The 26,069-nt window shown below is 41.3% G+C and overlaps 1 protein-coding gene across 2 annotated transcripts in view; it reads right to left on the bottom strand.

Annotated features, from left to right (window-relative positions):
• scara5 (scavenger receptor class A, member 5 (putative)) overlaps positions 1-26,069 on the bottom strand; it is a 74,457-nt gene that overhangs the window by 28,887 nt on the left and 19,501 nt on the right. For both annotated transcript variants that reach the window (XM_078399638.1, XM_078399639.1), the window contains exons 4-7: positions 16,472-17,146; positions 9,267-9,347; positions 2,396-2,500; positions 36-89 (exon numbers count right to left, since the gene is read on the bottom strand). In XM_078399638.1, coding sequence (XP_078255764.1) covers positions 36-89; positions 2,396-2,500; positions 9,267-9,347; positions 16,472-17,146 — 915 coding nt within the window. The remainder of the gene's footprint in view (positions 1-35; positions 90-2,395; positions 2,501-9,266; positions 9,348-16,471; positions 17,147-26,069) is intronic.

Raw genomic sequence — 26,069 nt, 5'->3', positions numbered from 1 at the left:
TTTACTACCTTTAAAATGATCTGCTTCATACTCACCATTATCACCTTTCTCCCCCTTTTCTCCTTTTCTTCCTCTTTCACCTCTGCGACCTTTTAAAAAAATAATGACATTACATACATGTTAGTGTACAGATATATTCAAACAATGAACTGAATTTGAAAGTCTCAGCTTATCCATCTTCACCCTATAACTCAAGCCTGAAAGCCCAGGTAACATCCTGGTGTAAATTCTTTTGCACTGTGCCCATTTACTTCTAAAGTAATGCACAAAATATTGTATTGGAGCAGAACTTGCTATTGAACAACTTTCTGATCATAAACCTTTGTGATTCCCAACTGTCTGATGGAGTCCCTATCCAAGAGATGGAGACATGGTGTGGCATTAAGGCTTGTGTTACATAATGTACTGTAATGTGGAATAGAGAGGTGAAAATCAAGTGCCAGTGTGTCTGACTTCTCACTCTGCCACTGTTCTCAGCACTGAGAATGGAAAGATCTGACCTGAGGGGCCAAATGCATTTTCAATTAAAAGTAAAACATAAATGAAAATTAGGGTCTTAGTATGATTTTGGATGCAGATCTTCCCCACTGGATATGATTGGTGATGTGTGATGCCTCTCAGTGGCCCACATTGTTCACGGACCACTGCAGGCTGCTTCAAACCTACTTTCCCATACACCGTGGCAACCAAAGCATTGTCCCTCATCCCATAATCCAGCCAGCCACCAATCTGCTGACCCAAAGTGACCATTCAACCTCCGTCATGATCCCATCCATGATCATAAGTTCATAAGGTCATAAGTAATAGGAACAGAATTAGGCCATTCGGCCCATCAAGTCTACTCCTCCATTCAATCATAGCTGATCTATCTCTCCTAACCCCATTCTCCTGCCTTCTCCCCATAAACCCTGACATCCATACTAATCAAGAATCTATCCATCTCTGCCTTAAAAATATCCATTGACTTGATCTCCACAGCCTTCTGTGGCAAAGAATTCCACAGATTCACCACCCTCTGACTAAAGAAATTCCTCCTCACCTCCTTCCGACAGGAACATCCTTTAATTCTGAAGCTATGAGCTCTGGTCCTAGACCCTCCCACTGGTGGAAACATCCATTCCACATCCACATTATCCATGCCTTTCACTATTCAATCTTCCCTCATCCTTCTAAACTCTAGCGATTACAGGCCCAGTGCCATCAAACATTCATCATATGCTAACTCACTCATTCCTAGAATCATTCTTGTAAACCTCCTCTGGACCCTCTCCAGGGCCAGCCATCCTTCCTCATATATGGGGCCTTTTCCTGTGACACCTATTTGCTACCTCCAACTACCAAGCCTATCAATGGATAACAAACCCTGTTCTACCAGTTGCCAAACCTCCTCAAAGCTTGTTCCCTCATCACCAATCTCATCCATTGACACCCAAATTCCCTTGCAAATATTAAATGTACCAGCCAACCAACAATCAAAACTTCTACTTTTCAAGCCATCCCTATGCCTACCAAATCTATCCCCATTTACCAAGCAAACACCTTGACAACCCATGTTTCCGCTGTTGGTCAGTCCTCAGCAATGATAATTTCCAATATCCCCTACAAGAACACTACCTCGATACTCTGCCGGGATAAACTACAACCCAACGGTATGAACAATTAATTTTACAATTTTAGGTAACCTGCACGTCCGGTTTTGCTTTCTCTCTCCTTCTGATCCACCTAGGGTCTCTTACATTTACCAAACCCTCAGCTTCACATTCTCCTGTTACACCTCCCCCAACCTGGTTTTGTCTGGGTATCACCCACACACTTAACTTACTGGGTCTCCTATTCGAACCTCCAACTGGTTCCATCTGCACATCTTCCTCCCCTTTTATATTGACTAGCTTCTTTTATTATATTCCAGCATCTGCATTCACTCATTACCTTCCAGCCTCTATCGCTTTATCCTCCTGCCCACTCCCTTCCTGGCACCATCTGCCCCCATTTATCTCACTTCTTTTTACTCTCTCTTTATCTGTCGCTACCCATCACCCACATGACACTGACTACCAACTCCACAACCCCTGCCCCTCTGTCTCTTCCCCATTTGGCTTCATCTGCCCATCATCTCCCCCACCAGATTATTTTGAGCAGCTTTGGCAAGATGGAAGAAAGACTGACAGGAAAATTGGAAGAAGACATAAATCTTCAGGATAACAAAAAGGTATAAATGAATTGCGACACCATACAATTTAGCATATAACATGGCAAGTTAAACAAAATAAGGGCAAATTGCTCAAACCTTCAGCAATTTTACAGACAATAAGAGAAAACTTGCTTCTTTAACAAGGGACTGGAAATGAATTGGCCCATTAATGTAACTCAGGATAATGCTTGAATAGTAACATACCGAATGATCCTTTTTGTCCCTTGACAGAAAGCCCAGGTAGTCCACGCTCTCCAGGATCTCCTTTGAGGCCCGGGATTCCAGGTAGTCCTGGCATACCAATAATCCCTAAAAACAAAATATGCCCCGAGGTGAGTAATGTCCACAGGTTACAATTCCCTCTTGAAATAAATTAAAACCAGAGAAAATTACAAGAGAAAACATACAAGGTGATTCAATTTTTGAATGCAGCAATAAAGTTTCAACAAAAATAAGACAACCAAATTGTGACAAATATATTTTCTGAATAGATCTTTGGCATCATACTAAAATAAACCCTTTATACTCAACTTGAATAAGGTACTCAAGTTGTGCTAGCAGAACATTGAAAGAGGATGGACTGTAACTACCCTAATGAGCCTGCCAAATGTACTCACCACAATAAGAAACCTCTACAATAAAATATAAGTGCTGGAGGAACTTAACAGGTCAGACAAAAGTAGGTAAAGAGCAGTTACCAAATAGGCTCATGATACGTTAAAAGGATAAGCCATCTTGGCGAGATCGGATTTGTCTGCAAATATTATATTAAAAAGGAAAAATATATGAGGCAATTACAGGCCAGCCAGTAGAATGCCATTGTTGGTGGATTTCAGAACCAAAAATCTGATAAGATATCATAACGTTAATATCTATTTGGAAATGTTAACATGTATATGGATATATTAACATCTACTGGTCAAGCATGCACTAAGAAAGGAGATGCCAAAGCAGCAGGACTTTGGAAGTGAATTTCAACACTTTGCTGCTATCTTACTACTACATGTTTGGTGCATATGACCAGAGATGATTGCAAAGCCACTATTGTGATTGATTAACATGACATGAGATAGTGATAAAGTCATTGAAAGGATAGATGAAGGCAATGTAGTTAATGTTATGCAAATGGACATTAAAAGGGTATATGTGATAGGGACAACTAATTTTGTTTGCTTTCCCATGTGCTAAAATTTGGTGTAACAACATGGAATCAAATTTGACTGAATGATGGAGAGTTGTTCCGAAAGGGTGTTCTTGTGTCTGGAGTAATGCAGTGATGCTCCTAAGGTTCAGTACTAAGACCATTGTTCCCTTTATAGTAATGATTTAGAATTAGGGCTTTAGTGCATAATTTCAAAAACTGCAGGTCATATGAAATCCAGAAGTACTGTAGAGTAAACTGTGAGAATAATAGGTTAGGATTACAAGAGGTCAAATACTGGTAGAATGGAATTTAATTTAAGAAATTAAATTCTATCCAAAGATGGGAGAGGTGATACACTTTGATTGTGGACGGCACAGGGGCAGAGCCAGTAGAGCTGCTGCATCATAGCTAGAGTGACCTGGGTTCAATCCTGACCACGTAGAGTTTGCACATTCTCCCTGGGGTTTCCCTTGTGGTGCTCCAGTTACTTTCCACATTCCAAAGACATGCAGGTTGATCAATTAATTTGCCATTGCAAATTGCCCTTGCTGCAGAGGTACACTGTAGAATGCTGGGGAACTGGTGGGGATAAGTAGGTGACAGGGAAAAGCAGTAGGGAACAGCGTTGCTCCTGGAGCCGGTATAGACACGCCTTGTTCTACGACGAAGACATGAAATATGGCAGAAGGAAAGGCAACAGATCTCACAAACCAAGTGCTACAGTTTTAAATTGGACGCTTCAGCATACGTTTATAAAGATTACAACACAGAAAATTATTTTACGCAGAGGATGATGATGATATAGAATTCACTGCCTGCTGGTTTGTGGAAAAAAAAGGTCCGGGGGTAATTAGATAATCACTTGGGGGGAAAATACAATTTGTAGATCTATATGGAAGCCGCAGGGCAAGACATAGCTTTACAATGTTATACTGGTTAGGGTGGCACAGTGGCGTAATGGTAGAGCTGTTGCCTTAAAGCACAAGACACCCACATTCAATCCTGACTACGGGTGCTGTCTATATGGAGTTTGTGTGTTTTCCTTGTGGCCACATAGGTTTTCTCCGGGTGCTCTCGTATCCTCCCACAGTCCAAAGCATACAGATTTGTCGATGTAAATTGTAAAACTGTAAAATGTCCCACACATTGTGTTAGCGTATGGGATGACCGCTGGTCGGCATGGACTCAGTGGGCCGAATGGCCTGTTTCTGCTCTGTATCTCTAAAGTGTAAAGGCTAAATCTATTAAAATCTATTAAAAAAAAAGGTAGCATGGATTTGTGGGGTGAGACAACGGCAGCACGGTGGCGCAGCGGTAGAGTTGCTGCCTTACAGCGAATGCAGCGCCGGAGACTCAGGTTCGATCCTGACTACGGGCGCCGTCTGTACGGAGTTTGTACGAGACCTGCGTGGGTTTTCTCCGAGATCTTCGGTTTCCTCCCACACCCCAAAGACGTACAGGTTTGTAGGTGAATTGGCTGGGCAAATGTAAAAATTGTCCCTAGTGGGTGTAGGATAGTGTTAGTGTGCAGGGGATCGCTGGGCGGCGCGGACCCGGTGGGCCGAAGGGCCTGTTTCTGCGCTGTATCTCTAAATCTAAATCTAAAAAAATTAACTCCATTTATACTGCAATTACAATAATTCCAAGTTAACAAAAATAATAACAAATAAAATACAGTGCAGAATAATGTGAGATGATGCATTTCTGTACAAAGAATGAAGGGAGATCCCCTAAAGTACATGCCTTTACAAGTAGAGATATTGCATTCAGGGATTTATGCTAAACTTAAATATAACACTGGTTCAGACCATGCTGGGTATTACACCAAATATTGGGCACCATCCATAATGAAAACCATTACAGAGAGAGTTACAGATAAAAGTTACTAGAACGGTCTCAGGAATGAGGAGGCAGGAGAAGATCAGGCTGTTTTTGGAGTAGAGACATTTGAGAGATTTGGTGGAATGTTTAAATAGGATAAAACAAAAACAGAAATACTTGAAGAATTCAGCCAGTCGAGCGGCATCTGCAGTCAGAGAAATCAGTCAACAGTTTAGGTCAGTGACCCATCCTCAGAAATGGTATGAAAACAGAGTTTTTGATAAGATGTTACACGTCTTGTCAATGTTTGTCCTCACTGTTTGGCCCCACTGTAGCACTGGAGGAGATTCATCTAATATAGAGGAATCCGCAATGGTGAAACCAGACAAAACACTGACTAGCTGGTTGATTTGCAGAGCATTTCTGTGCAGTCTCCATTGGTGATCCTGAGATTTCTGTTGCATGTCACTTTAATCCCCAATCCCACTCCCATTCTGATGTGCCCTTGTGTAGGTGGCCTCCTCCACTGTTCAGTGATGATGATGGGAACAGAAAGAAGCACAATAGTGAACAAGGAAAAGTTTTGCACATGAGAGGCTGGTATTTGGAATGCACTACCTGATTGGATGAAGCAAATGGACCCAAAGAGCATTCTTTGGAGAAGACTTTGGGTTAACATATGATGAGCGTTTGACGACACTGGGCCTGTACTCGCTTGAGTTTAGAAGGATGAGGGGGGACCTCATTGAAACTTACCGAATAATGAATGGCTTGGATAGATTGGATGTGGAGAGGATGTTTCCGCTAGTGAGAGAGTCTAGGACTAGAGGTCATAGCCTCAGAATTAAAGAACATTTCTTTAAGAAGGAGATGAGGAGGAATTTTGTTAGCCAGAGGGTGGTGAATCTGTGAAATTCTTTGCCACAGGAGGCTGTGGAGGCCGTCAATGGATATTTTTAAGGCAGAGATAGATAGATTTTTGATTAGTACAGGTGTCAGGGGTTATGGGGAGAAGGCAGGAGAATGGGGTTAGGAGGGAGAGATAGATCAGTCATGATTGAATGGAGGAGTAGACTTGATGGGCCGAATGGTCTAGTTCTGCTCCTATTACTTATGGCATTATGACCTTATGACTTGAATAAATATTTGAAAGAGAGGAAATGTTGATAGGGCAGAGTTTAGTGCACCATATTGAAATAACTGGATCGCTTTCAAAGCTGGTACAGACTATGTGAGCCAAGTGCTTTTGTTCTGTGCTGTGATATAGTATGTTTACAAATATTAAGGTCAATTTAATATTAACAGTTAAATATTGATATAAACACTAGTTTGTGGAAGAGCAATGGCTTTAGATTTCTCACCAATTAAATGTGGAATTACCTACTTTTTGGTGTTTCATGTTTGTGGAAATTTTTATGAGCAATAGCTCTTTCCGAAGCATAAATCAATCACAAATCCTGTTCCTTTACTTTGTGTCATCATTGTAAAAATCTTCAGAAAGTACACTCCAAACTCCAGCCACATGTCGCACAAAACTAATCTTCTTGAATGTTTGACTAATCTTCTTGAATGTTTGACTAATCTTCTTGAAGTTTGACTAATCTTCTTGAATGTTTGACTAATCTTCTTGAATGTTTGACTAATCTTCTTGAATGTTTGACTAATCTTCTTGAATGTTTGACTAATCTTCTTGAATGTTTGACTAATCTTCTTGAATGTTTGACTAATCTTCTTGAATTTTTTGAAGAGGTTACCAGGGAAATTGATAAGGGCAAGGCTGTGGATGTTGTCTATATGGACTTCAGTAAGGCATTTGACAAGGTTCCACATGGAAGGTTGATTAAGAAGGTTAAATCGTTGGGTATTAATAGTGAGGTTGCAAGATGGATTCAACAATGGCTGAATGGGAATTACCAGAGGGTAACGGTTGACAATTGTATGTCAGGTTGGAGGCCAGTGTCTAGTGGAGTGCCCCAAGGATCTGTGTTGGGTCCACTGTTGTTTGTCATTTACATTAATGATCTGGATGATGGTGTGGCAAATTGGATTAGTAAATATGCAGATGATACTAAGATAGGTGGAGTAGTTGATAGTGAGGTAGATTTTCAAAGTCTACAGAGAGACTTGGGCCTTTTGGAAGGGTGGGCTGAAAGATGGCAGATGGAGTTTAATGCTGATAAGTGTGAGGTGCTGCATTTTGGTAGGACAAATCAAAATAGGACGTACAGGGTAAATGGTAGGGAATTGATGAATGCAGTGGAACAGAGGGATCTGGGAATAACTGTGCATTGTTCCCTGAAGGTGGAATCTCATGTGGATAGGGTGGTGAAGAAGGCGTTTGGTATGCTTGCCTTTATAAATCAGAGCATCGAGTATAGAAGTTGGGATGTAATGTTGAAATTGTACAGGGCATTGGTGAGGCCGAATCTGGAGTATGGTGTGCAGTTCTGGTCGCCAAATTATAGGAAGGATGTCGACAAAATGGAGAGGGTACAGAGGAGATTCACTAGAATGTTGCCTGGGTTTCAGCACTTAGGCTACAGAGAGAGGTTGAATAGGTTGGGTCTTTATTCTTTGGAGCGTAGAAGGTTGAGGGGGGACTTGATAGAGGTTTTTAAAATTTTGAGAGGGACGGACAGAGTTGACATGGGTAGGCTTTTCCCTTTGAGAGTGGGGAAGATTCCAACAAGGGGACATAGCTTCAGAATTGAGGGACAAAGGTTTAGGGGTAACATGAGGGGGAACTTCTTTACTCAGAGGGTTGTGGCTGTATGGAATGGGCTTCCGGTGGAAGTGGTGGAGGCTGGCTCGATTTTATTATTTAAGAGTAAATTGGATAGGTATATGGATAGGAGGGGATTGGAGGGTTATGGTCTGAGTGCAGGTAGATGAGACTAGGTCAGGGAGAATGGTCGGCATGGACTGGTAGGGCCGGACAGGCCTGTTTCCATGCTGTAGTTGTTATATGTTATATGTTATATGTTAAAAAGCTTTTCTGCCTGGCTTTAATTACAAGCATAATGTAAGTCTATCTTTGTCAGAGTATTGTAAAGTCAAAACATACTACTTATGAAGCACTGTATAAACAATTGAACGGTGCACTCTTTAAGTGAGTCAGAGGACCTGATTGTCTGAAATAAAATGACTTCTGCCTAATCCCAGAGACCATTCTTGGAAATCTTTTCTTTACCCACCCTCACACTCTCAATATGGTGACAAGAACTGAACAGAGTGCTCTGGAGAACTGTCAGGAAGCTGCAAGCAGCAGAGGCCACTGAGAAGGCCACGAAGAAGTGTGTAGGAAAGAACTGCAGATGCTGGTTTAAACTGAAGATAGACACAAAAAGCTAGAGCAACTCAGCGGGACAGGCAGCAACTCTGGATAGAAGGAATGGGTGACATTTCGGGTCGAGACCCTTCTTCAGATAGCCGGACAGCAAATCCCCGCGGCCGGATTCTGGGTTGGAGACGTCCTGAGTGGACCCGGCGGTGGTCGAAGTTGGGCCGGCGGCCGGCGCGGAGGTCAGGATGGTGGTCGAGGTTGAGTAAGGGGTCGGGGGTCGAGGACGATGATGGGTGCCAGGGGTTACGGGTGGGTCGGAGATTATGGATGCCGGAGGTCGGACGGGATGCCGAGAACAAAAGAGGACTCGGCATCGGGGAACCGCCGAGAGGGAGAACAATGGAAGACCCGGCGTGGGGGGAACCGCCGAGAATGAGGGAGGACCACAAATGGAACGTGTTAAAAAAGGATTGTGTAAAATGGGATACTTTGTAACTTTGTCGGTGCTCTTTATGTGGCGACATAAACAAAGATGATCACTATGACTTGCCACATGTGACAATAAAGCATCATTCATTCATTCATTTGATGAGGCTCGATCTGCACATTATATATACATATTATAAAGGTCCATTGCTGCTTTCATACTCTATGCCTCTCTTTCTCAACCCGAGAGTTACATAAGCTTTGTTAATCACCTTGCAAGTTTGGAACTTGCTTTTGACACTTCAGTGATTATTAATTGTTAAGATATTTTGCAGTGAATTTAGGAAGGATAAATCTTCAACAACATTCGGTTGAATTAAAGCACTGTTTATTAAACTCACCATCAGCTCCATCTAATCCATTTAGTCCAGCAGATCCCTGAAATCCTTGATCACCTTTGTCACCTTTTGGTCCAGGGGGGCCTAAAAAATGGAATACTCAGTCAACCAATTGAAATGTAATAGTTTGACCACTGGAGGTAATTTTATTTCATTAGGAAATGCAAGTGTGTTAAATCTGACCGATATTTTCAAAAAGCATCATTCTTAGGTCTCTTTATGTTCACAATCTCTACATTTATCCAATGATGTATTCCAGCAAAGTAATGTCATATAAACTGAGAATTCTCATATAATAAATTTTGCAACGTTTCATATGCAGTCAACATACCACTGGGTAATCACAGATCATTTGCACCAATGCTAATTGAACAAATAATAATTGAATACTTTTTTCTTTACTTTGACACATTTAATGTTTTTGCCCAAACAAGGAATATTAAAGACAGCACAGTAAGGCACTTTCTTCAACTTAGTTTATGTTCTTTACATGGGCCACAGTTGTATTATAGTCTAGACCAGTTTCTATATATTCCTCCTGCATTATACAGCATTAAAGCAGATGCAATACCTTCCATATTAAATTAAATATTTTCATTTCCACAACTATGTGTAAGCCACCAGTTAATCTATTAAACCATTCTATTATCGAATTTATACAAGACATCCATGGTAGCATTTCGGCTGCATTGTTTGTCAGTTTTACCACTTAACTTTGGTGTGGTTAAAAAGGCTTTTGGCACATTGGCCTTCATTAGTCAGAGCATCGAGCATAGAAGTATTGTGAGCATAGGCCGCATTTAGAGTATTGTGTTCAGTTTTGGGCACCATGTTATAGGAAAGATGTTGTCAAGCTGGAAAAGGTACAGAGAAGATTTAGGAAGATATTGTCAGGACTCGAGGGCCTGAGCTATTGGGAGAGGTTGAACAGTTTAGGATTCTATTCCTTGGAGCGCAGGAGGATGAGGGGTGATTATATAGAGGTGTATAAAATCATGAGAGCACAGATGCACAGAGTCTCTTGCAGAGTAGATTCAGGAAACAGAGGACATAGGTTTAAGGTGAGGAGGGAAAGATTTAATAGGAACCTATGGTGTAATTTTTTTCACACAAAGTGGGTGAAGTGGGTATATGTAGCGAGCTGCCAGAGGAGGTAGTTGAGGCTGGTACTATCGCAACAGCTAAGAAACATTTTGGCAGGTACATGGATAGGACAAGTTTAGAGGAATATGGGCCAAACGCAGACAGAGGGGACTAGTGTAGATGGGACATGTTGGCCGGTATGGGCAAGTTGGGGTGGGCCTGTATGCACGCTGTAAGACTCTATGCTTACGATTCTTTTCTTCATATTTTTGCCAAGTTTGTTTTATTGCCATATTTGTGGGTCTGAAGAATGCCGAGCCTCTTATGTCTCATCATCATCAAGCTCAATTTTATGTCGTACTTGGCAGTGTTAGTCATTACCAAGACACAACAAAACAATGAACAATGAAGTTTATAGAATATTCAACACTCAAAGGTATTTATTTGTCTTGTGTAATAGTTATGAATCGGAAAAATTAAATTGTTACTTGCTACAAGTTTACAGGCACATTATATGCAACACAACAATGAAAAAATAAGTAGGCAATAAATTATCAGTTATTCCAAATAAACTAGACCATGATAGTGCAATAATCAGTACATGGAGCAATCATAGAAGAACATAGTCCTGAGGTAGGGTTGTGGTTCGGGTTGTGCAGTGTGATTCAATAATCTAGTGGTTGACAGTAGGAAGCTGTTCTTGAACCTGGAGGCGATGTTTCTCAGGATCGTGTATTTTTTTCCTGCTGGTAGTAGTGAGAAGAGAGTGCGGCCAGGGTTGTGCGGGTTCATAGGTTCATAAGTGATAGGAGCAGAATTAGGCCATTTGGACCATTAAGTCTACTCTGCCATTCAATCATGGCTGATCTATCTCTCCCTCCTAACCCCATTCTCCTGCCTTCTCCCCATAACCCCTGACACCCATACTAATCAAGAATCTATCTATCTCTGCCTTAAAAATATCCACAATGACTTGGCCTCCACAGCCTCTCGTGCAATAAATTCCACAGATTCACCACCCTCTGACTAAAGAAATTCCTCCTCATCTCCTTCCTAAAGGAACGTCCTTTAATTCTGAGGCTTTGAGCTCTGGTCCTAGACTCTCCCACTAGTGGAAACATCCACTCCACATCCACTCTATCCAAGCCTTTCACAATTTGGTACGTTTCTATGATGCCCCCCCCCCCCAATCCTTCTAAACTCCAGCGAGTACAGGGCCAGTTAAGTCAAATGTGTTGCCTATCATCTTTGATGATATCCGCTGCCTTCTTGAGGTAGCCTTTCCTGTAGATCATGAGACATTCCTGTAGAGTGGAGACATCAGTACCTGTAACAGACCGGGCAACATTCACCACTTTCTGCAGCCTCCTTCACTCATGAGCGATTGAGTTTACAAACCAGGCCCGTGATTCACCCAGTCAGTATGCTCCTCATTGATAGACCTGCCAAATATACTCGAACTTCTGGGAAAGTAGCGGTGTTGTGTGAGCTTAAATCAATGTATTAGGCCTCAGACAGATCATCAGAGATGTGCACGCCCAGGAACTTGTGGAATCCTTCCACTGCCATCCTGTGCACGCACGTGCATGGCCCTTCAGCTTTCCCCTCCTGAAGTCAACAATCAGCTAACATTTAAATGTAGAACCAGTATGTTTTGGTTAAGATAGAGATTAAGAAATATTGTATATGAGCAAGAATCCACAAATCAAGATTATTTTTGTTGCCTTTTAAAGAAACAGGTCATGTTCAATCACCTTGGGGCAGCAGTGTCAGAGTTGTGCTTTGTTTGTGATGGTACATGCCGATATGGCGTAACAGCACTTCCAAAAAGATAAACGTCTTTATTTAATTCCTGGCCACGTGACCCATATGTTTATTAATGTGTGTAGCAGCGCCGTTTTGTCTATAAAGAAAGCACTGGTCAATGGGAGATACGATCTTGCAGGGAGATACGATCTTGCAGGTAGTCCATTGGCACTAGACTAGTTGGAGAATAAAAACATATATGTCAAGCTGTTGTTCGTCGACTATTGCTTGGCGTTCAACACCAACATCCAAACTTGTTACCAAGTTTAGGGAACTGGTTCTCTCTGCACATCCCTTTGCAACTGAATCCTCAGCCTCATCATCAACAGAACACATTCGGTATGAATCGACAAGACACTACCTCCTCGAGAAACATCAGCACAGGGGCGCCTCAAGACTCTGTGCTCAGTCTCCTGCTCTACTCACTCTAATCCATGATCCTGTAGCTGGACACAGTTCCAACTCTATCTTTAAATTCGCTGACGGCGCCACCATTCTTGGATAAATTATGGGTAATAATGAGTCAGAGTATAGGAGGGAGATTGATCATCTGATTGAATGGTGCCAGAACAACAGCCTTGCACTCACAGAACTAAAGAGCTGTTTGTTGACTTTAGAAGAGAAAGACCAAATATCCGTCGAAGCGTTGTTGGTGGAGAAAGTCAACAACTTAAGTTCCTGGGTGTGCATATCTCTGAAGATCTGTCTTGGAGCCAGCACATTGATGCAATCATAAAGAAAGCCCATCATAAAGAAAACCCGAAGTTCAGTCATTTAAAAAGGGGATTGAGCAACTAGATCTCCTCAACTTGGTCAAAAAGGCTCACTTCAAAATTTAATCACTGCTCTGCTCACTCCGACCTGCGCGAGATAACCACTTATGAGATGTTTGCGCAGTAATCAACCAGAACCCAGAACCCATCAACGCCTCTACTTCCTTAGAAGATTGAGAAGATTTAGTATGTCAATGAATACTCTCTGGAACCTCTGCAGGTGTACAGTGGAGAGCATATTGACTGGTTGCATTGTGACCTGATTTGGTAACTCAAATGCCCAAGAATGAAGGAGATTACAAAAAGTGGTGAACACTGGCCCCCATCACAGATACTGATCTCTCCACCATTGAAGCTATGGGAGGCATTTCCTTAAAGTGTAGCTTCATCAAGGACCCACAACACCTGGCCACGCTCTCATTCTACTCCTGCCATCGGGAAGAAGGAATAGGAGTCTGAAAACCATGACATCTAAGTTCAAGAACAGGTTTTCCCCAATACAATCAGGCTATTGATTACTACAAACTCCCATTGAACTTCAAATTACAAACTATCTTGGTTGCATTAGTGATTTCGGGCTTTTATTTGTTTTGCACTATATTGTTTTTTATTTATTGAACCTTTTTTAGTTTGTTTATTGTGTTTTCTATTGAGTACTGTATTTTCAAACCTGTTGTGCTGCTGCGAGTAAGAATTCCATTGTTCCGTTTCAGTACGTGTGACAATTAAACACTCTTGACTAATGCACAACTATAGAGCTGCTGCCTCACAGCTTCACCAACCTGGATTCAATCCAAGCCTCCAGTGCTATCAATGTAGTTTCCACTTTCTGCCTGTGACCATGTGGGTTTTCTCCAAGAACTCTGGTTTCCTCCACATCCCAAAGATATGCAAAGTGCTAAGTTAAATAGCTACTCTAAATTGCCCTTGGAGTAAAGGTGAGTGGGCGAATCTGAGAGCCCAGCTGATCAGAATGTACCAAAAATAAAATGGGTTAAGAGTATGGGGAATGTTAATGGGTGCTTGATAGTTGGTGCAGTCTCGATGGGCTGCCACTTGTGCTTTATAGTAGTGGTTGCAGTCTGCTTCTGAAATTAGCATTGCTCATCGTCATAGAGTGGAAACAGGCCCTTCAGCCCAACTTGCCCACACTCTTGCAATAGTACCTGCCTCAATTATCTTCTCCGGCAGCTTGTTCCATACACCCACCACCCTTTGTGTAACAACATTATCCCTTGGGTTCCTATTAAATCCCCCCCGCCCCCCCCCCCTCCCCCACACACACCTTAAACTTTAAACCTTGGTGATTGAAGTGCAATATCAATCCTGTTCTCAAGTTTCTTTAATACTATACTTCAACATTGCAATGTAGTTGGATGTATTAAGTCTGTTGCTTTCAATTTACACTTTACAAATGGATTATTCATCTCTACTGACAGTTGACTTTAACGTGGCATTGAAGCAAGTCAAGGACAGGATACCTGTCCACTTTCCTCTCTGAGTGCTCAGCAAGACGCAAGAGGAAATGTAATTAAAAACGGTTAAGATAACCAGATAAAATAATTGAAATAGAAGACACTTGAGATATTCAGCAGGTTACGCATCAGTTCTGCTGAAAGGTCAATGTCCTTGATATATTGAATATTTAAGGAAACTATCACCACTACAAGGCCGCTTGCTTTTGTAATAAAAGCAATCTGATATTCAGCAGCAGCTTTGGACCGGATCTTGCTGGCAAAAGCCTGCTGCCCACAAATGCTACCTATAGTTAGATACCCATGTTACTTGTGTTGCAGCCATTCATATAATGGAAATTCCCCCTTACACAATTTATTAATCATGATCCAAAAATTCAGAATGGAGAATATAATTCGCTCTCGTGGAACTTATGTGAAAAAATATATCTAAACACTATTTTGTTTTCAATGCGCATTTCCTGATGCATGTACAGGGGACGCACCAATGCATTATTGGAAATTGCAATGTGGACAGTTTTAAACGAACACAACACTCCCTCCTCCTCCCACTTAACATGGGGGCCGCCTGTACACATGATCCAAATATGAAGGGATAATCCGGTCCAGCTACAAAACCTTGTCCACAGCGTTGCTCACTCTCCAATCTATGAGAAGTTTCAAATGTTTCAGAGAATCATTGCAAATATTGAAGCAAATAACCTTAAAACGTTAAAATGATCATTTTAATTCACAAATTAAGAACTCAGGTGGCACCATTGCGAAGAGGTAGAGTTACTGCCTTACAGCACCAGAGACCCAATTCTGAATAGGAGTGCTGTCTGTACGGCATTTGTACGTTCTTCCCGTGACCTATGTGGGTTTTCTCTGGGAAGCTCCGGTTTCCTCCCACATTCCAAAGACGTGCAGGTTTGTAGCCTAATTGGCTTTGGTATAAATGTAAAATTGTGCCTAGTGTGTGTAGGGTAGTGTTAGTGTGCGGGGATCGCTGGTCGGCATGGACTTTGTGGGTCGAAGGGCCTGTTTCTATGCTGTATCTCTAAACATAACTAAACTAAACTAAATTAACTGAAACATGTAATAGGAATATTATACAAAACCAAAGTGATTAAAAAGGAGCTCAACCTGCCTTTTACACCCCTACAATTCTCATTGAAATCATTTCTTCCATTAGATTCCCACTCACAAATACTTTCCTTCTCTGGATTGCCTCCTCTGACATTCTGATCACTGGTCCTTTGGCTCCCAAACATCACCCCCCTTTGTTAGAAACTACCTAGAGCCCAAGACTGGTGACCGAACAGCACAGAATCCATCAGTGCACTAGGTTACACTTTAGACTTTGGGCATTAAGTGAAGAAACAGGCCCTTCAGCCCATCGAGTCTGTGCCAACTAGCAATCACCCTGTACACTAGCACTATGCTACACACTAGGGACAATTTACAATTTTACCAAAGCCAATTAACCTACATACCTGTACGTCATTGAAGTGTGGGTGGAAACCGAAGCACCTGGACAAAACCCACACAGTCACAGGGAGAGTACAGACTGTACAGACAGAACCCGGGGTCAGGACCGAACCAAGTCTCTGAAGCTGTAAAGCAGCAACTCTACCTCTGTCCAACTGTGCTGCCCTATGAGCTGCATTTGTTTACAAATTACGGGACTCATTGGGTGTGACTTAAACCTACCTTTTCTGATGCCAAGCTTGTGTTATCCTGTTGGTATAATAAAAATTTCTAGAACAATATTTAGTATGGTTAAATCATACAGGTTGCCCTCCTGTATTTGACCTGACTGGGAGCAGCAATACCTGTGGTTATATATCAATAAAAGGCTTCTTAACAGGTGTTATCGGGGCAATGACATTCTGACAATGTAAAAAGATATACTCATAATGCAAGATAAATGAAGAGAAAACAACATTAATCTAAATGATTCAGAGAATACAATAGTTACAGTAATTTTAAGATTTTTTTTAGATAATTTGATTATCACTTACTGTATCCAAACCTCCATTACAAGCATTCTTTAAGGATAAGATCAAAAGGGATAAGAGATCAAAATTACCTTGCACTAAAGTCAGGTTTTTCAATGTAAGTGAATGCTCCCAGTCCTTCAGCCTCAGCTCCTCTGTGACATTGTTGAGCATGGCTACCTCCTGTTTCAGTTGCTTCTCAGTGTTTTGCTGAACAACCTTCAAAATCTTCGCATCTTCTGACACATTTGCCAAACGTATTTGAAATAGCTGAAGTCTCGTGTGTTGCTTGCTGATATCCTCCGTGAATGTGCTGTTGACTGTGGTAAGTGCCCAACGCACCTCCTTTACCTGCCTACTCAGATTTCCTGCATTTGACGTTAACTGTTTTACGTTTGCCTGTTGCTTTTGGAGTGTATCCTGTGCATTACTTAAACCTAGAGACAAATTATATATTTCTTGTCGGTTTGATAAGCTAAACTGCTGTAAACCATCTTCTAAATCATTCACAGATGCATTAATGTCATCCATGCGTGCCTCAAAGCTCTGCAGCTTGTTTTCCAGTCTCTGAACAGACTCGCTCAGTTGAAACCATAGGACTGAACGATTCCGGAAAAGTTCATGTAGTTTCAAAATATTATCCATGACGTCTTCCTTGGATGCCTTAAGCTCCATTGTTTGACGCATGTCTTTGAAGCCTTCACCTAAGGTTGTAATGTTGTCTGTCAATATTTTCCAATCAACAGGTGAGCGTTGATGTCTGGGAACTGAAAAAAATATAAATATAAAAATTGCAGGCAAACATCTTGCACTCTTTAGATCTAATCTCTTTTGAACAAGGTTATGTTTGACTCCATTTAAAGTGAGCAATTTGCAAACCCTTGTTTACCAGCTCTCCTAAACATTCATTCAACAATTCAGTCCGAGGATTTGTACATTGGATGTCACATGTTAAAATTCCAACTGCAAAACGTACTAAACATTGCGCCTTTTACGTTTGGATGAGGAATTTAACAGGCAATTTGGTACATTAGTTGGCAAACATATCTGAATCAAATACGAGTATTTTTTCAAATAAATGTTGTGACTTTATCTTGAAACAAGTGGTCACAGATTTCTGAAAATGCACTGCCTACTCGAGGTGACCTATTCAATTGCAGTAGTTATCTTTTAACCGTTTCATTTAAAAAACATGGATGGCACAGTGGCGCAGTGTGTGGAGCCGTTGTTTCACAGCTCCAATAAAACCTGGGTTCGATCCTGACCTCCAGTGCTGTCTGTGTGGAATTTGCATGTTCTCTTCATAGCCATGTGGGTTTTCCACAGGCCTTCTGGTATTCCCCCCACAAACCAAAGACGTGTGAGGGAGTAGGTTAATCAGCCACCATTGTTGTCCTTAGTGTGTACATGAAAGGTAGAATCTATGGGGAGTTGATGACATTGTGGGGGGAATTAAAATGGGGTTAATGTAGGATTAGTGTAAATGATGGTTGTCAGAGACTTGGTGGGTCAAAGAGCTAATTTCCATGTTATATGAATCAATGTTCTAGCAGTTTCATGGCTTTTCTCCTTATGCAGAGATATTGATGATAGAAGCCTCTGAAAGTCTTCTTCAAGGGATAGCACGTCACATAGAAATGTGAAAACATGTCAGCAGTGACAGAATGAATGAGCTAATAATATTTGAATGTGTCCATATATTCACAGGCATTAAGAGCCATGAGTTCCAAAGTATTTGAAAGCAGATCCATTCTAGTCAATGAACACAGCGCCAATTTCAGGTGTTCAGGTGCAGACATTGGAGAACATTAGTATTTACCAATATTGTGAAATGGACTAATAACAATTCCATAGATTGCTTTATAGAGTCAATGAGACATACAGCATGGAAGCAGGGCCTTGGGCCCAGTTTGCTTATATCTACCAAGGTCCCATCTACACAGTCCCACCTGCCTGCATTTGGCCCATTTCCCTCTAAACATTTCCTATCCATGTACCTGTCTAAATGTCTTTTAAATGTTGTTATAATTTTTACCTCAATTACCTCCTCCAGCAACATTCCATACACCCACCACCCTCTGTGTGAAAAAGTTGCCCCTCAGAGATTCCTATGAAATCTTTCCCCTTCCACCTTAAATCTATGTCCTCTGGTTCTTGATTCCCCTACTCTGGGTAAAAGACTCTGTGCATCTACAATATCTATTCCCCTCATGATCTTACACACCTCTGTAACATCACCTCTTATCCTGCTACATTCCAAGGCATACAGTCCTAGCCTGCCCAACCTCTCCCTATAGCTCAAGCCTTCAACATCCTTGCTTAACAAAATCCTCCTGTAGCAGGGTGACTAAAACTGAACACAATATTCAAACTGTGCTCTCACCAGTGCCTTGTAAAGCTGCAACATAACCTCTCAACATCTATACGCAATACCCTAACTGATGAAGGTCAATATGGCCTAAAACCTTCTTGACCACCCTAACTACCTGTAATGCCACTTTCAAGGAAATATGTACCTGCACTCCTAGATCCCTCTGCTGTATAACACTCCCCAGAGCTCTGCCATTTACTGTGAAGGCCCAGCCCTGGTTAGATTTCCCAAAATGCAACACCTTGCATTTATCTGCATTAAACTCCATTAACCATTCCCACTTGCCCAACTGATCAAGATCCTGCTGCGATAACCATCTTTGTCATCTACAATAAATCCACTATTTATTTTCCACTTTTTGCAAGTCCATTTTGCGCTGCTGGCCAAAAATGTACATTGATTGCAAATGCTGTAAACTGTATTCAGACACTTTGTGGAACCAGGTATATTTTTTTGAACAATAACAGCAAGCACAGTTGGGAGGCTAGGGCATATGTATCACTTTGTTTTCCATTTATATAATGGGCCACCTCTTCCATATAAAGTGATATTATGCAGAAACTGCCAGCATTTCTTTATTTAGGTGCCCCTAATTTTTGGACTTTCTCATTATTTCACATGGCACAAATTTGTGCAATTCCCCAGAACTAATACTGTGAAAGTTGCCCACTGAATTTGTGCCATGCAGTGAGAGACAGTGATAAATATTAATGAAGTTAGATTTTTTCAAATTAAATATTAACCAAATAATCTCAATTGGTTAAAGTAGGTTTTAGATGCTTTAACTGAACTAATTTTATTAATTTTTAATAACTTTTTAATTGACTCTTAGATATATTTTTTAATTAATTAATGAATATGCACATTCAGAAGCATCATTAGTCTTTAAAAGCATTGACAGCTAGATGAGCTGAGGACAGGGCTGCCAAAGTTTGTTAAGGTGTTTTGTGGTTTGGTTGCGATGTGATGACATTACATTTGCAAGTCCAACTCTATAGAAGGCTTCACCATTTAGGATCTGCAGGGCTCTTCCTATTAGATTGACTCTGGTGAACCTGCAAAAGGTAAGGATGTGCTTATTGCACCATCCAGCTGCCATTGTGGGCGGCTCATCACTGGCGGTATGCTAGGCCATGAAGTGTGTGGAAGATTTCAAAATGGTAGATGGAACAAATTGTCAAGAAGCAGAAGGAAAATTGTAAGAGGAGTGAGCAGGTCTGGAGCCCAAAGTAGGTTTCTCAAAGTCGCCCTTTGAGAAAATAAGTGAACAATTGAAACAATCCTTTTCTCAATGTGGAAGAAGAGAAAATGTATCCAAATCCTGCGCCTCTCAGAGAAAAAAAAATCATTGTAAAGGCAGGATTCATTTTTGTCGCATGTTAGGAATGTTTGAATATAAAATAAACTGAAATTGATTCTGTTCAGAGCTGTAGTTGGGCCACATCTGGAATACAAGGTATAATTTTACAAACTAGTGTGAGTCTAAATTCCCAATATACATTCCTGGGAGCATGATTCATTACATTATCCCAATATGTACCGTTTTAGATTGCTCTTATTAAGAGGGACATGGTATCTCAAGTTTAGATGCAGCACAGATTTATGAGGATTAGGGCAGGGTGACGGGGTGAACGGTTACAGCTATAAAATCTAGTAAACTGAGTGAACATGTAATTACACTCTAATTTTCATGAGCAGCCAAAACAAAGAAACCACATTCTCAAGATAAGCTGCAGAGCTGAATAATAAAATGTTTTGTGGAAAGATTTATTGGAATGTAGACTGCTTTGGCACAATGAACAGTCAATGCTAAACTTCACGAGTGTGCTATAGCTATAGAATCATATTTATTATCATATAATATTTAGTATCATAGTTACAAAATTACAGCTTTAATTGATGAGTCCCCAGGACAATAAGTAGAACATTAGATAAGCACATGTTGAATACAATTACAGATGTATTTCGCAACATTGATCTCAGTAACTACCATCCACTATTTAACAGAAGAATTGTGATCATGACAGAATCTGGTAATGGTAAGGCATTACGTCTTTCCATCTTACTGCACTGATGGACTTCATACCATTATTTATTCCTCATTACCTAACCCCTACCACACCGTGGTAATTTTGGACCTCACCAGTGTTAATAAATCTTTTCCAATGCACAGTGTTCAATCCAGCTGCAGTTGACCTTTTTTTTAAAAATACAATAGACAATAGACAATAGGTGCAGGAGTAGACCATTCGGCCCATTCAATGTAATCATGGCTGATCATTCTCAATCAGTACCCCGTTCCTGCCTTCTCCCCATACCGCTATCCTTAAGAGCTCTATCTAACAGTATCTATCTATACAACAATTTCCTTCATCAGTTCCCTGTCCCTTGTCCTCAATGTCCTTTGAGATAAAGCCAGTAGTCCATTATGGTTTCCTATCTTTGGCTGCTCGTGAAAATTAGCGTGTGTATCATACTTCCTGGTTATTTCTACCTTTGCACTAGGTTCTGATGATTTTCATTCATGATTATGATTAAAGGATGGCATGGTGATGTAGTGGTAGAGTCGCTGCCTTACAGCGCCAGAGACCTGGGTCTGATCCTGACTAGGGGTGCTTGCCTGTCTGGAGTTTGTATGTTCTCCCCATGACCTGCGAGGGTTTCCTCCGGGATCTCTGGTTTCCTCCCACACTCCAAAGACGTAAGTTAATTGACTTGGAATCATTGTAAATTAGCCCTAACGTGTGTAGGATAGCGTTAGTGTAGGGGGATCGTTGGTCAGCACGGACTCAGTGGGCCGAAGGGCTTGTTTCCGTGCTGGATCTCTAAACTAAACTAACATCCAAAATTTCCTTGCCCTTCTACTTCCCTATGGGGTCTTACCCTATGGGGGTCTGGCTTGAACTTTTTGCATTCTCTCAGGCCTCTTGAGGTGAGTGTCTGACAGCTGGCAATTCCCTTTGGAGCTGATGGTTGTCAGTCAACACTCAACAGCTCAATGTTGCCTATATTCAAAATACTTAATTTGCTTCAGAGTCACCAAGGAGAAAAATAAACTAATTATTTTAACTCTTAAAATAAGTTGAATGTGTGTTCAGCACATGAGGTCATAAGGTCATAAAGGATAGGAGTAGAATTAGGCCATTCAGCCCGTCAAGTCTACTCCACCATTCAATCATGGCTGATCTATCTCTCCCTCCTAATCCCATTCTCCTGCCTCCTCCCCATAACCTCTGACACCTGTACTAATCAAGAATCTTTCTATCTCTGCCTTAAAAATATCCACTGACTTGGCCTCCACAGCCTTCTGTGGCAATGCATTCCACAGATTCACCACACTCTGACTATAGACATTTCTCCTCATCTCCTTCCTAAAAGAACGTCCTTTAATTCTGAATGTGGTTGGATGGATAGGTTTCTGATTTATTTTAATGCTTTTATTATATTTTTGTTTTGCAGATTAGGAACAATTGCTTTTCCATTCCGGGATTCCTTTTAAATTCATCATCAATAGATTCTGATGGTTGATTGCTTGCGATGGAAATTGGAACGTTGTTTTAATTAAGTGTGCTTTTTTTATTGGCTGCAGTTCTGTTAATTTCAGGAGCTTTGCGTTTTTTTCAATATCATGGTTTTTTTCCCCTGAATTGAATGAGTTGCAGCTTCAACAAAAATGTTGATGTCAGACACATCGCTCTGCCTTTCAATGATCAAGCTTTGGTATTCAGGCATTGTAGTCGCAACTGTTTCAATTTTGAGTTGAGATTCTGAAATTTTCTAAGCATATCTAATCTGCTTTGCATTTCAATCAACATTTGAGTATGATGTATTTTACTTAAATGGAAATATCTCGATATGGAAGATGTATGAAGTTGTTCAAATCAGCAACTGGAGTAATAGGGGTAAAGAATTCTCATATTTGACTGCTACAATATCTGCTCAGGCAACTCCTCCTCTTTCTGTCTGAGTAATAATAATAATAATAATGCATTACATTTATATAGCGCTTTTCAAACACTCGAAGACACTTTACAGGGATTTCTAGAACATAGAGAAGTGAATAAATAGATAAATAAGTAAACGAGCAGAAAAAGGAGACAGAAGGTGAGGTGACCTTCAGTGGTTGAAGGCAGTGCTGAACAGGTGAGACTTCAGTGATGTTTTGAATGTGGTGAGTGAGGAGGAGTCTCTGACGGTTTGGGGTAGTGAGTTCCATAGGGTGGGAGCAGCGATGGAGAAAGCCCTGTCCCCCCAGGATCTGAGTTTGGTCCGGATGGGGGGGGCAGGAGATTGGCAGCAGCAGAGCGGAGGGTGCAGGTGGGAGTGTGCCTGTGGAAGAGGTCAGTCAGGTAGGATGGGGCCAGGTTATGGAGGGCTTTGTAGGTCATGAGGAGGATTTTGTACTGGATTCTCTGGGGGATGGGGAGCCAGTGGAGTTTGTAAAGGACGGGGGTGATTTGGTCACGGATCGGGGAGTGGGTGAGTAGACGGGCAGCGGAGTTTTGAATGTATTGAAGTTTACTGATGATTTTTGAGGGTGAGCCATAGAGGAGGCTGTTGCAGTAGTCCAGACGGGAGGTGATTTTGCGTTTTTGCCTTGGAGCTGGGGTGGGAATGTTGACGGACATGGTGATGGCTAAGTGATCAGAGAGGGTGGGGTCGGAGCCAGAGAGGTGATGTAGATTTAGTCCAGTGAAGCAGACAAGGTCCAGAATGTGCCCACGGTTATGGGTGGGAAAATTGACGTGTTGAGTGAGGTTAAAGCAGTTGAGTATTTCAGTGAAGTCAGCGGTTATTGTGGAGTCAGTGGAGTCCATATGGATGTTGAAATCACCGAGGAGGAGAATTGAGGGGGAGAGAGAACAGAACTGGGTCAGAAAGTCAGAGAAGTCAGAAAGGAATGATGGGTGTGGTTTGGGAGGGCGGTAGACAACTGCCATGACTAACTGTGTGTGACCAGAGAGTTTAAAAGCCAGGTGTTCAAAAGCCAGGAAGGAACTGCAAATGCTGGTTTACACTGAAGATAGACACAAAATGCTGGAGTAACTCAGCAGGTCAGGCATCATCTCCAGAAAGATGGAAAGAGTGACATTTCATTTCGAGACCTTTCTTCAAACTCATTGTTTTCCTCTTTATTCCTTCTTTATAAATATCTTTGTCAGAGGAGCTGACTGGTGATGCTGTAGATTGAGGGGATGAAGTAAAGCAAGCAGGAGAAGTACAGAGAATGATTTTCTCACTTATTACCAGTTTTCATATGTTATTGAATTTAAATAAAATTAAGTTAGACAGTAAAATATATCTGTACATTGAATTTTGAAGAACATTGAATTCTCCAATTTTATGTCACTACAAAACCCTCCCACTCTTTCTTCTTCCCCCACGCCACCCCTCTTATCTTGAGCCCCCTTCCCTGTGCCACACCTGGGCTTGCACCTATTTCTCCCCCCCCACCCCCCCTCCACTCACATTTTTTCCCCTAGCTTCATAATTGGCAATTCTTCAATCCTTTTCTCACACACCTTGTGTCTTTTCATCTCTGGCCTTTGTCCAAACGTCTGCCTATCAACCCCTCTCACCTGTATCAACTGTATTAACCTAAACCCTGCCAGACTTTGTTCTTCTCCTCCTCTCTGTCAGCTTTCTGCCCCCCCTCCCCTCCCCCTCCCCTACCTCACAAGTTTTCTGAAGAAGGGTCCGGACCCGAAACGTCACCCATCTCTCCAAAGATGCCTGACCCACTGATTTATTCCAGCTCTTTGTATCATTTTCAGTAAAATATATTGCTGGTTAGGGTAATGTAAATAGTGGCACTAGTAGTCCACTTTATTCTATTTAAGGAACACTCAGAACTAAAGATAGACACAAAACGGAGTAACTCAGCATCATCTCTGATGCTGCATCTCTGGAAGGAATGGGTGATGTTTCGGGTTTGAGACCCTTATTCAGACTACTTGCTCCACGAGCCAGTACGATCGTGCCTGACCCATATATATTGGTCCCGACTCTTCTTTCCTGACTGATTTTTATAACCTTTGAATCTGTTATGGTCCAAATATCTGTCTATTTTCGCCTTGAGTATGTTCAGCGACTCAGCCTTCACTGCTCCCTTGAGCAGGATTCCCAAAGATTTATGAGGTACTGAAAGAAGAAATTCCTCTCACCTCAGTTTCAAGCAATCCCTCAAAATGAATGCGCTTTTGGAGAGGTTTCATGCGCCACATCAGAGATGCTTGAAACGAGTCTCCCTAACGTGATTATCTAAACATAATTGGGCAGGAAGGGCCTAATTTTTCCCTCAAGTTTCTTAAACTCTTGAATACAAATGGATAAAGCAATAAAGAAAGTCCATAGAATTTTGTACTTGGCGAACAGGGGCACACAGTAAAATAGCAGTGATAAAGTTATATAAGACATTTATCTGGCCCCAGTGAGGTTAGTGTTTGGGTGCCCCAGTGTAAAAAGGATATTAAAATCACAGGGAGCTGACAATCATTTGAATGCAGTTGTCTCCTGTTATCCATTGCTAACATTAGAAAGTGATTTTGTTTCAGCTGTAAATGTTTATGTCATTTAAAGAGGAAATGAACTTTTTCTAAGCTGTATATGCTCCTGATCTTATTTCTTACATTCGCGTGATCTTAAACTGGAAACTAGTTATTTTTAGCTATCTGTGATATTTGTACCTTGACTATCAGGGCAAAACAACCCACTCCAAATCAGCCATCATTAAGCCAGAGACTGAGCACACATACGTACTACGCCCATTGTTATCGGTTCCATGTACATAATCACCCTTTTTTAAATGTAAAAGTAGTACTTTTTTGTGATGTCATATGCCAATATGCTGTAAAAAGTTAAAAACTAGATTTAATCTTTTTCAATGTTTTTATTACAAAAGGTTACTACAGTTTAAAAAACAAAATGTATTATTTAAAGCAAATGGTCAGGCCCTTAAACAGCTAATAGGCCATTATTTTCTCAGACAACTTTGTTCTCATCACTCCATCATGGGAAAACATAATCCAAAAAACATTCCTAAACTCCAAAATCAGATCTCCCATTTATTTTTTATATTTCAGTTTGTCATGAAATCCCTTATTGAATAATTAAAGGTGGAGGATAGGTCCCGTGAAACAGCTTCTTGGACGGATTTCCTGTACCTATTCCAGGATCCTGGGCATTATTCCCTCACTGCTTATTATAATCAGGAGGAACAGATGCCTTCTAATGATGTGTCCCACTGTTTACTCATGGTACAAGTGCTTTCTTGGCATGGGTAACCATCATTCTGCCAGCTTTACAAAGTTCACACTTTA

Source organism: Rhinoraja longicauda, chromosome 5, assembly GCF_053455715.1.
Source record: "Rhinoraja longicauda isolate Sanriku21f chromosome 5, sRhiLon1.1, whole genome shotgun sequence".
NCBI classification, from domain to species: domain Eukaryota; kingdom Metazoa; phylum Chordata; class Chondrichthyes; order Rajiformes; family Arhynchobatidae; genus Rhinoraja; species Rhinoraja longicauda.
The sequence above is the reverse complement of the archived record's forward strand: the minus strand, read 5'-3'. Positions and strand labels throughout refer to the sequence as shown.